Source organism: Topomyia yanbarensis, chromosome 3, assembly GCF_030247195.1.
Source record: "Topomyia yanbarensis strain Yona2022 chromosome 3, ASM3024719v1, whole genome shotgun sequence".
NCBI lineage: Eukaryota > Metazoa > Arthropoda > Insecta > Diptera > Culicidae > Topomyia > Topomyia yanbarensis.
The window spans coordinates 137,304,494-137,317,380 of NC_080672.1; the positions used below are offsets into that span (position 1 = coordinate 137,304,494).

At 37.9% G+C, this 12,887-nt stretch overlaps 1 protein-coding gene across 1 annotated transcript; it reads left to right on the plus strand.

Annotated features, from left to right (window-relative positions):
* The first annotated feature begins 688 nt into the window (after positions 1-688).
* On the plus strand, positions 689-8,921 carry LOC131691229 (aquaporin-11). Its single transcript, XM_058977469.1, has 5 exons — positions 689-1,045; positions 1,122-1,244; positions 8,098-8,249; positions 8,315-8,453; positions 8,512-8,921. The coding sequence occupies exons 1-5, from the start codon at positions 871-873 to the stop codon at positions 8,706-8,708; spliced, it is 786 nt and encodes a 261-aa protein (XP_058833452.1). The 5' UTR covers positions 689-870; the 3' UTR covers positions 8,709-8,921.
* Positions 8,922-12,887: the final 3,966 nt, after the last annotated feature.

Genomic DNA, 12,887 nt, shown 5'->3' on the forward strand with positions numbered 1-12,887 from the left:
CTTTATTTGTGGGAGAGTTTAAACAGCAAGCATAACTTGTCAGTGCACGTGAACTAATCTGATGTGATATATGCAAGCAAGCAATTAATCAAACGAAACGACTAAACCAGGAGGGTGTCACTCCTGCCATCCGCTATGGAGATATACAGACTTTGACAGTAGTCAACATATAGTGGGCCTAGCCACCTCTAGGCCCATGCCGCCCGTGCAATAGCATTAGGTTGTTTTGATTTTAACAAAGGCAGATGTTGGCTAGGATAAAATGGTTGCCTAGCAGGCGGCTGGACTAAACAGAAGCAGTGACATCGACTGAGGACAACTAACTACACTAAACAACCGTAGGGTAGTACGACTGGGACTTTTGATTAGTCTTCCAAATTTTTCAGGGAAAATACTTGCCACTCTGCATGGGCACATAGAAGTCGCTACTTAGATGACACATATTTGAAACTCCTACCGATGAAAATTTGAATTGTTCACCTGGCTATTTCAACCGAGAACTATACCACGATAAAAGCAGTGCAAAATTTCCTATGCTTACCACCCTAGGACCACATTATGCGCAATCAATTCAAGAGAAATAATAGCGATCACCATGATCTGAGAGCTCTCAAAATCGTCGTCTCCCACTTCGCAAGCATTCATTGAGCGTTTGCTGTGAAAACACTACTGGTATGCCGAACATCATACACATTAGAATATGTCCACACAGCAGCGATCGCGACATTCACTGCGATTTATTTTTGTTCTCGCGCTCTGACCGACACTACGAACGCACGGGCCTGTAATATCCGCGGCAGATTGGCAGAAAATTGTTACCTTATCACGAGATTACGCACGCGTGATCATAATCGATAACATCGATACACGATGGGTATCGAACAGTTGACCTACAGTGTAGCCTTTATAGCGTTGACCAGTGCGATCGCGGCAATTGCACGTCGTTTGAACAACAAATTATCCAAAGATGGTCTAGTGAAGGAGCTTATATTTGAGGCAATTGCCGCGGCAGAACTGTGCGGATGTTGCTTCGAGCTAATCATTGGTAACCAGCTGTGAACTCAGTTTGAATGGCAGGGCGGTGCATTAAACCTGTTTATTGTCTGAATTGTGATTTTCAGTGGCGGATAATTTTGGAGTAGCAACCTACGCGGTATTTCTGTTCACGCTGACGATTTGGTGGGGCATACAATGGGGGAATGCAACGGCTTGTCCGTATACCTACATGGAACAGGTAGTCCAAGGTTAGTATGTAGTTAAATTATGGTGATATTTTTTTGCAAAAACCATGACGAAAAAATGTGTCTTCGGAATGCGGAATCAGATTTTTGCCATCCATAGTAAATTTAAATATACTCAGCCGTCAGAGAATGTTTGTGAGACAGAGAGACTCGATCGAAAATAATCTTGAGCAGCGAGCGTGTCTACGATACCCTAACTTAGAAAACCATAGTTTTTGCCCAGCTCTTCGAAATCAAAACTTTCGCGGATATGTGAAGGTTCACTTATGCAATATATATTTTAAGCATTTTTACAATTTAGAATTCATCTTATGAATTTAGAAAATTCGGTAAATGCTTGAAACGACACGAGTTGGCTAGCGTTTCTGTGTTGGCGTGTTAGGTTGTAGATACTAAATATGCAGCTATTCTCACGTTTTGCCGGCACACTCGTTTACGTATAAGATGACATTTGCAAATAATTGGACATAACAACTCAATAAAGCACAAAGCATAGGGGAATTGTGAGTAAAATGAACAAAACAAAAATGGTGAAATCAACAGGCTACATATTCATGTCAATATTTGTTAAATTCAGAACAAACTTCACGGAAATTATCTAGTATTGAAACTATTACTTTTGATTAAATACTTTTTGCATAGGATACAAGATGAGGTGTTATTGGTTGGTGTACTCATCTCTTATATCTTGGATAATCTGCCATTAGTTCGTGTTATGCCGACTATAAGCACTGAGAACTGACATACAAGTAAAGTTTTCAATATGTGTAAGAAATAAAACTGTCTTTTTGAAATGCCACTAGGAAGTAGCAACTGGTAACTGGCCAGCGCTACAATCGACCAGCAAACGTTGCGTGCAAACTTGGATACTTTAATGTTTATGGTAAAAGGGTATAATACGCCCCACCGGGGTTAAATGTCCCTCTTCGATTCCCAGTTAGTTTGGTATTTGTAATATGTTGCAAAACAATAATATACACAAAAGTTTCAAAAGACATACTTTTATGTAAGCTTCCACTTTTTCCAATAGCATTACAACCAATTAGAAACAGTCGGATTCGATAGAACTATTTCAAGTAGCTTACTAGAATATTATAGTTACTATCTTAGTTTTTAGCTTGGCTTAAAACTATGTGTGTGTGTGTGTAGAATTATTCATATATTCACAACAGCTCATCACCGGCCAAAACGCCCCACCCATTGTTGTGGGGCAAACTCACCGATTGCTGTGGGGCATATCGTCGTCTTGTTGTGGGGCATATTACACTAAAATTTAGGCATCTTTGAAAAATGTTTAATAGTACTTGTATCAGGATGTTTTTAATAAAAAATGAAACGGGTACTAAGTTCTAACTAATAAAACAATAAATTAGAGTCGTTAGTGAGAAAATCATAGCGTCGAATGGTGAAATATAACTATTTTAAGGGGGGCGTATTAGACCTGTTTACCCTATGTTCTATGTGCTATAAGCGATTGAAACATGCACTGATGCTAGAGAAGTTTATATGAAGTAGGATTGCTAAAAGAAGGTTGTATAATTGGAATTATTGAACTTGAGTCTAAATCTTCATTCTATTGTAGGAATTTTATAATTTACATTCTACCACAGAATAAATTATTTCATTTGGATCCAGTCTCGTTGTCTCCGCAACAAGTATCCTTGAAAAACAGCTTAAATATTTTTTGAGCACGATTTGCCAATTTTTTCACCATTCTCACCGCATGGTCAGGAAACGCATTTCCAAATGTTATAAATCCACTTTCTAAGCCGTGCATGAGATATATTTTGCCAAGAAGGCATGCCCTCCCCTTTACCATCTGGCTGGAGCCCCCGATGACTAATATAACAATACAATATATAGTCCCTGGTCAAGCCATTAGGACCGTCTGGGGTGGGGTATCAACGGCCTCTTTTGCACAGGCGAGTTCGAGCGAAAGAGATGGAACTCTCAAGGTCAGCCGTATGGACACAAATTAACATTAAGGTCAAAGTGTTTCTCCGTGCCGAGGACTGAATGGCTGGCAGGACTAAAATATGCCAGTCGCGCACGGAGTATCGTGGGTCTTACCCTTGCTATGTTACGCGAATCTCTGGCACAGTGGACATTTGAAGGCGATTATAAGCCAACATGTTGGTATATTCTAGTTGCTTCCATCTATTTATTTATTTATAATTGATATCAACAGACACAGTGTGCTCCTAATGATAATTTCTTAATCTATTTAAAAAGTCAAATTGTAATCTGCTACGTGGAATGTGAAGATCGAACTCGGATGACACTCTGTTGAAGGTCCGCTGCAAACCAATGATGGAATTTACTCCATAGTTAGTCCGGCGAAGAGGTAATCGGAGGAATAAATTATTGCGAAGGGCGCGAGGGCGAACGTTCATATTTATCGCACTGATAAGCTCGGGGCAGTCCATTCGATCTTGCAAAATATCCGAAATCGTCATAGCACGGAATAGATCCCGTCGCACTTGCAATGTATCGAGTCCAATAAGCAAACCCCGGCTTTCATAACTTGGCAGCTGGTGAGGGTTGCTCCAAAGCAATCGACGACGGGCAAACCGAACAAATCTGCGCTGTACTGTCTCAATTCGATGGACACCGTTAAGATAATGAGGGTTCCACACAACTGAACAATATTCCAGAGTTGATCGAACGAGTGAGCAGTAGAGAGATTTCAAGCAGTAAATATCTGAAAGGTGCTTAGATATTCTCATTATGAACCCTCTAGCTGTGGATTCAGCTAGATCGAATCGAATTGGCGTTTTTTTCTTCGAGAACGTAATGACCGTACATTTCTTGGGGTTTAGGGTCATTCGGTTGATCTCGCACCATTCTCCAAAGGTTTCCAGTTGGCGTTGAAGGAAAGCTGCATCATCAGTATTCCGGATTCTATGGTATAACTTGAGGTCGTCGGCGAAAGACAACCGTGGTCCTTCTAAACAAAAGTTAACGTCGTTGAAATACAGAAGAAAAATCAATGGACCGAGATGGCTGCCTTGCGGAATACCAGATGAAGCAAAGAACTCTTCGGATACACAATCACCTATCTTGACTGCTAGACGACGATCACTGAGATACGATTGCATCCAACGGAGAATATTAGTACCAAAGCCAAGTCTATCCAATTTTGCCACTGCAATAGCGTGATTTATCTTATCAAAAGCAGCTGAAAGGTCCGTGTAGATAACGTCAGTTTGAAGGCCGTCCGACATGGCATCTGTAACATATGTTGTGAACGACAGAAGATTCGTAGATGTTGAACGTTTCGGCATAAATCCATGCTGAGTGGCTGGAGATGGGTTCCAACACAGCCATTGCAAACAACTTAGGCCGATGACATGCTTACGCGATTTGCGATGCGGTAGCGCTAAGCGAAGCGAATGCGTTTGACCTAGCTCTTTGGTGTGTGCATGTAGAACGCGTAATACTGTCATAGCAAAAGCGGGGCGAACGCGGCAAAACACTATGTAAAGTGCTCAGACGCGTCCGCAAACGCTTCGCTTTCCGCTTCAGCTTGTCATCGGCCTTAGGAACTGCGCTTAGCGTTGTAATACCACGGTAGTTGTCAACTACCTTTTTATCACCTTTTTTGTGAACTGGAAACATGAAGGAGGATTTCCAGAGTTCGGGAAACACTCCGGTTGTTAGCGACAATTGAAATAGATGACAAAGAGGTTCAATTAGACCGGCAGAGCTGTACAACAAAAACTGATGATGAAATGTGTAGTGCTGTGATCGAGTATGGTTAGAGTAGCACAAATTAATCTTCAGCATAAACGTACAGCAAGTATGAATCTATCCCGCCTTATGCAGGAAGGAATGTCTTCGTAGCTTTCAACTATAGTGCTATGCCTTATATCCGACGTCGCAACTCGCAATATTTGTGCTGTCGCGGTCAATACGACCGTTAATAACATAAACAAGAAATACGTTTGTTGTTCGACATATTTGTCGCATAATGAACCGTCACTCTCTGATGATTTCAATAAGGTTATATCGTACCGTGGCAGAAAAGGGCTTTTCCTAATACTCGGGGGTGATGAAAATGACCTCCACATCATTTGGCTCAGATATCAATTTGAGAGGCACCGAATTGATTTTCATCAATACTTAAGTATTACAAATCTGCACATAATTTGCACGAGCTGGCAGAGAAGAGATGCTAGATGTAGCTCTCTGCTCTGACGATATTACGCATGAGTTGGCAAACTAGCTCGTACCGAACAAGCTCGAACCGTCCGGATGGACGCTAAGGATAAATATAGCATTATGCATATTGTTTGGTTGAACTAAAGAGAAATATTGTATAGTGTATATAGCATTGTCTTGCTAAACCAAAGCAAGCTTCTGTTTCATTAATTCTCACCAGTTTAATCAGAACTCCTTTTCTTGCAAGACATCGCACAGGACTATGGGTTTTCTCAGAAACACACATGGTGTCAATACAAAGTCCATACGCAAATTCCATAACTAATTGACGCATATACCCTAGGTTGTGTTGTTCAAATGTATTTCACGCGAAAACAATTCTATTCATTCGATTATCCGGATGATTCGATAATCTGGAGTCAAAATGAACATAAGTTTATCAAAAATTAAATAAACTGCATTTAGAGATATACCCATTCAAAAAAGATAAAATGTAGGGGAGAGAGGGTAACAGTGCAGGAACTATGAAACATTCGCAATAAATAATAATGCATGGTCAGAATCGTCTCATTACCTCATATTTCACAATTTCTAATTCTTTACACGTGTTGCAGTATTTTGAGAGAGATCTCTGCATCTCATTTAATGAATATTTGTTTGATTTGTTATAGCCAGAGTAAATTTGCAATGAAAAATATTATTCCATCTTTATGAGTTATCATCCATTGAATAAATATTTAGTCCATTGTTATTTATAGCAAATTTTATGCTCAACATTGGCCGCGAACAAAGTTTTTTGGTAACTTGTCATGGTTCTGTGTAATTTCACAATTTTCGTGAATAGACCCATTGGGTAACTGTGAAACGATGACGTATGGGGAACAGTGGAAATTTCTTGTTTTTGTGGTCTGTCTCAAAATGTGAATGGGTTCCGATTTTCCACAGTAAATACTACTCATATAGTTCAAAATTGGTAAATTTGGACAAGTTTTGTAGAAAATGTCGCTACTTTCATGATTGCAGCTAATATGCATATAAGGTAGTCCTATGTTACGCGATGATATAGTGATTTCTTTCGCAAGCAAGTGATTTTCGCCTTAATATAACTTTAATTCGAAGCGTTAGGATAATTCTTCGTCAAAACAAAAGAACAGAATTTACAAATAGAATATTTCACTGTAGACGACGTCGTGTTTCATAGTTCCTACCCATGGGGCACAATGGTACATTTTACCACCGACTGTTTATTACCCACAAAAAGTTATTTCCCGTGAATTTAACCAGTTGGAAAAAATATATGTATTACTTAATAACAGAGTGGTACTATGTACCACTTTTGGATACCCAAATATCATGTATAATCATCAAATTTAAATCGCAGAAAAAATGAGTTTCACTCTTACCCCCTTTCCCCTATGGGTCGACCAGAAATATATACTTTTTTTAAAAGTTATATTTCATTTAAATTAAATATACACAGGGAAGGAACTTCATAGTTAAAGTGATAGGTTGATATTAGAGGGAAATCCGATCTCTGTCGATAGAATTATTTCTTCTTCCGCGTATTTCACTGCCACATATTCATTGAACCGAAAGCGATACCTATCGAGGATAGTTAGGACAAGCAATAAGTACATTCATTGTGGACAAAACTTGAACCTACTTGTTGTTGTTGTTGCATTCAGCGGTTTTTTATGGAGTGACACAATGTGACATAAGTCTGATGGGAGAATTTTTTGAAACCTTTGTATTATCGATCGAGTTAGAGTTTGTTCGCATTTATCTTTCTCTGTTTGATGATTTTATTCTAGTATGTCTTCAAATGTTTAATTATTTATGCTTCCAACTTGAACGATGCTAAACAAACTACGCACCTGTTTTTGTTTATATTCTGTTTAGCCGATCTCCATGGCTATCCTTCGTAGTTCTAATTACCTACCTACTAGTTCTACCGGTACCAATCCTACAGCTCGAAGAATATTATTTGTTTCCGGTTTGACAATTTCAACTTCAGGCAAATCTAATGATTCGTGGATGAGCTCGTGCTTTTGAAAATTCGCCTTGTATGTGAACATATAGTGACATTTTCTGCACTCGAATGGTTTTCCGTGCAGATGGTGTTGCGCTATGTGTTGACGCAACTGACTGCGGAACGTGAACTGCTTCTGGCATAGATGGCACCGGATCATTGGATCGTCAGATTCAGTTAAGAGTTCGTCTACTTTTCAGTGGTGTTATTTCATTATCCATTGGTATCGTGGTATCAACTTCACAGGATTCGCTCAGTTGTACTTGTACTACTTCGGAGATCATCAAAGTAAGACCGAAGAATATTTCAATATTAATTCGTCAAAAGGGCGAAAGTGTTTTTTGTAAACAAACTTGTTTCGCTCATTAGTCTGCTGCAGAGTGGAATTTCATGAAAAATATGCGTTAATGTAAATTTTTACACTTCGTAGAAGTAATTTCAATTGTTTTCTGCTTTGAAATTATAGTAAGTTAAGAGAAACCATCAAAATAAAAGTTTGTTTACAAATCTTATTCGCCCTTTTGCAAATTTAATATGGATTTAAATCACTTGCGCAGTTAGAATATTCTGAATACTGGACTTGTTCGTTGTTCACTGGATATTATTTGAAAGTTATGCATATATTTTCTTTATTGCCAGTGTAATCTAATTATACATTTTGTTTAGGTGAGGTTAGCTGCAAGGAAGCTGCTCTGAAAATTTGGGCTCAACTCATGGGAGGATGTTGCGTGTTCCGTTACGTCCAACTCTACTGGTGGTTGGAGTTGGCCGAAACCCACGAGGGGAGAGCGTTCGAGGATTGTGCTGCTGATCTGAAGGTATGATAATTGTACCATAAGAGTTCACAGGATAGTAATTAATCAGAGTTTTTTTTATTTTCAAGGTTAATCTATATTTGGGCGCCTTCATCGAAGGATTTGCCACCCTATGCTGTCGATTGGCTTCCAAAGTTATTTCCGAAAAGGATGCTAAATTTGGTGCTTTCATCGATTCATTCGTTGGTACAAGTTTGGTCGTTGCCGGTTGGTCACTATATCTGTAATGTGTAGCAAACAAATTTAACACCAGTTGTTTTTGCAGCTTTTAACTACTCGGGAGGATACTTCAACCCTGTTCTGGCTACTGCCCTGAAGTGGGGTTGTGCTGGTAACTCAGCCTTGGAACATATTATCGTGTACTGGATCGGATCGTGCGTCGGAGCTGTGTTATCTGTTCCGTTGTTCAAAACTTCGACTTTCCGTGATTTGTTCTTGACCGACAAGGTCAAGTCTGAATAATACAATTTCATAACTTCGCTTATAGTCTCGGTTAGGGTTGTGCAGTGCTCTAACCAAGATCTTATCCCTCTGATTCTAGTCACAACTGTCGAACTTTGAAAAGCAAGTGAACTCTTTTGTGTTATTTTATTTGATCCGATTTTAAGCGTTGCAATGTGTTATTCCGTCCCTAGGTTATATTTGTCGTTGATTATATAAACCATAGACTAATTACTGAATTTCTGGTATATTAATGTGAAATACCACGTACATATTAGCGCTCTACCTCGATACCACGAAAATTAATTTTATTTCTAAACACTCAAACCTAGACCCGCGCACGGAGGGGGGGGGGGTTCAAACCCCCCCCCCTCCCGCATGAGCGTTTTGAATTACTTTTAAAAATTTATTATCTTCCTGTCCAGGAAAAAAATATACTGCAAACCGTTTGGATACATAAAATGTCATTTGAGTTCGGTCACTCTAGAAACAAGTCAATGAAGAAACTAAGGACGAAACTTTGCGAAGGTGGCTGGAAAGGGATGTATCAGGCATGTCCAAACACGCCACGGCACCGCATGCTGCATTTTACCACCGCAACCGAGTGTATTGAAATGAGCACCCCAAGCCAGTGCTCGATGCGAAGCACCGATACACGATAAACGAAGCACCTGTGTCGGTGGCGGTGTTAAATTTTCGATCCGGTGCTTGGATGCTTCGGAAAACACTCGGGCCGGGTGCTTTAAAATTTCTGAAGCACCGGAGCCGAGCGCTTTCAACTTCGGATAACACCTCGGAAACTCTTTGACTTTGCACCCGTATCAAAGCGAGAATGTTTAGGCCCTCTAGCATATGCACAAAAAGAAAGAAAAAAAGATTTTTCGGTGCGACGGAATAAAAGAGAACAGCAAATATACTTCTATTATCACGGCAGTTTGATTTTTAGTTAGATATGTAATTATAAAATATCCAAACTCGATGCAAGTATAGATCGCGGATGGTGGATTTTTTTTTTAATTTTGCGTCTTGGAAATACTAGTCTACGAAAATTCTATTTCTTTATCTGCTTGCAAATGTATATCTAATTGAAAGCAAAAGATATGAACATTGCCATCGATAAACATCTTTTTATTTTTTTATGATCCCAATCTATACGGATAACGCACATATGGTGCTTAGCTCAATTTGAATCTATTCCTATTGCCGCCATTTGGGGCACACGTTTCGAATTTTCGATCAATCAATCACAAGTATTTCACAGTATTTGGATAATTTTTGTTATACGAAACTTTGTTACCAATTTTTAGACATTCTATCTATAGCTGGTCGTAATAATAAAGTATTGAGTCATTTCATGTCGCAAACTCTATTACAATATTTAGCTAAAATAGTGATGAACTGCCTCATAGTGCTTTTTAGGCTGACAAAATGGAGACACTGAAAAAATCTGTTTATCCGGTTACCAGGTTGTTTTGAAAAAAGAATTAATTTCAATTAGAATGTCAAATTACAGTACTAATTTTATCATTGCGGTCACTAAAACGTATTTTCAGAGGAGCTAATCACATATAAAATTGTGGCCCTTCGCTAAAACAAGGTCATGTATAAGGTGATCATATTTCGCAAATATTTCATATTCATTCCAAGCACCCCGTCCTGGTAAGTTAAAAGGGAGGGAGGCTTCGCTTTACTCTAATGGAACTGGAATTGTTCATATCATTTGTAGCAAGTTACCTACTGCAGAGAACTTCAATTTTCAAAATTACTTGAAACACGTTATCGTATGTAAAGGCGTTAGGGCACAATCAAGGTGCGCCCATACGATTTATTTCCGCTTTATACATCATTACCAGTGCCATTACAAAACTTTTAACACAGCATAATGCATAGAAATGAATTTTGGCCGGACTTCATTACTTTTCTGACACATCCAACGGCGTCCGTGTGTTGACGTGCCGTTTGGTTCGCTGTACTATAGACTTATAGAGCATTAATCTAGAAAAAATCTACGTTATCATAAATATCTCTAGCTAGTGTCCTAGTCCTTATCAGTTCTTCGATAGTTATACTATATAAGCTATATTCATTATTCCGCATGTAAACTCAATAAAACAAAGACAAATTTAGTTTACAAGGTGGTAAGTGATCAACCAAACCACATTCTGAAGTGATGCAGTTTGAAATCTGAATACTAGATTTTTGTCTTGCTATATTCTGCATTTTTAATAATTGAACCGATACCTTGTCCTTTTTATATCTATTCTGCTTTAAGGTATAAAAAAGCCAGCTTCAAATGGGTTTTTACAATTTGATCGGCAAAATTTAATTTCTGCATGCATTTTAGATACATAAAATTTTATTTGACTGTCTAAAGAGATTTAAATTCTTGCACAGTATAGTGGGTGTGTAGACTTACCAGTCATAGAGAGTATAACTGTACTGGAAACAGTGATCGATGTAAGGATATGCGATGATTTTTGCTGATACGGTCGGGCATCTATCATCGACATAACTTTTTATAGTCCGTCGGAGATGGCAAACATGAGTTGAAAAGTTTGTGAAAACTAAAAGCATACTGACCACCAGACTATCCAGTACAATATTGGTCAATGAAGTTATGCTTTGTGTAAGCACTACGCACAGGAAGAGACTCCTCTCACTTAAACGTCAAGAAGTTAGCTAAAGCATGTAACACCACAACACCAACGAAAAGCTCATGAATTTACTTTATTTTTTTAGTAGTTGAAAAATTAAATGACTTACACCAGAAAATCGAATAACAGACCAATGATTTCCCGGATAATGCGACCTGTAATGCATTAAATACACCTTAAGTTTGTTTGAGAATTCATGCACAAATAGCTATACAAAACTGAAATATATCATGAACCCGTTAACAATATATTATATAAATGAAAAGCAACTGAAAAGACAAATCACACCTTGGAATTTTAGAAATTGAATAGAGCCAAATTGATACATTCACATTTAACATATTTTATTTTAGATTCGATTACCCGGGGTAAGATTTTTTAAATCCCCGGATATTCGAATCTGATCTGTTTATTATTTGGAATAAATTTCCCTTTTTCCACAGCAAAACAAAAAAAATTATGTGTGCATACTTTGCATCTATAAGATGTTAACAACGTTCTTAAGAAATGATACTTGAAATTGGCTTGGTTCGTCAATAGACCATCGGTATAATTTGTGTTGGGTTTGTGTAAGTCATAGAAATTTAAACGCGTATGTAAATTATATGTTCCCACGCGAGTTGACTTTATTCGCTTGCGTCTTATCATATGATAAGTTGTCTCTTTTTACTTTTACTGTAAATTTTGACAAATGAACAGTATATTTGATTGAATTGATTAGAATGACAAAATAGGATTATTTGTATTGAACAAAAACCAAGATCTAAAAATTGCAATACAAACTAGTTGGACCCACTACCATTTGCCCGAAAGGTAGACTGAAAATATTGGTCCTAAAGTTTTTGTTTAATTCATACACGGTACTCATGAAGTCATTTGATGGTAGCTGAAGCTGCAACTTTAGAAATTTTACTAAAATACTACAATTTCATGTTTGATTTTACCTATGCGGAAACTAAAGAGAATTTCCACAGATTTTAAATATTGATCTTCCTATCTAGAGTTAAAAACGCTTTTAATTCACCTAACAGTGTGATGAGACATTTCTTATAACTCTTATCACTCTTCGGATATTATATCTTTTGAGAACATTTATAACTTGATGCTTCGCGATGTTTTTGATAACACATACTACATGGGATTGTGGCAAGACTCAGAGAATCGCTCAAATCAGCATAGGACAACATCAGTGCTAGAAATCTCAAACCAAATCAATGGGAAAGCGAAAAAATGGCCCATAAAATAGACATACCAACGAATTTTTGTTAATGCTCTGTTAATAAAATATCTAAATTGTGGTGGGAAAACTGAATTTTCCCAAAGGGGTTATATATTGTACTGAGCCAAAAAAATCGAAATTTTTTTTGAATCGATTTGAAGTTTATATTTTACTCAAATTTCCAATGCGACTGCGAACTAAGAAATCAACGCTTTTTCTTGAAAAGGGCGATACTAGCAGTAATACCATTCAAAGAAAATCAACAGTGAATATTTCCAGACTTGGTTTTATTTCCTATTTAAGAACTATTGTGTTTTTTACATCCTA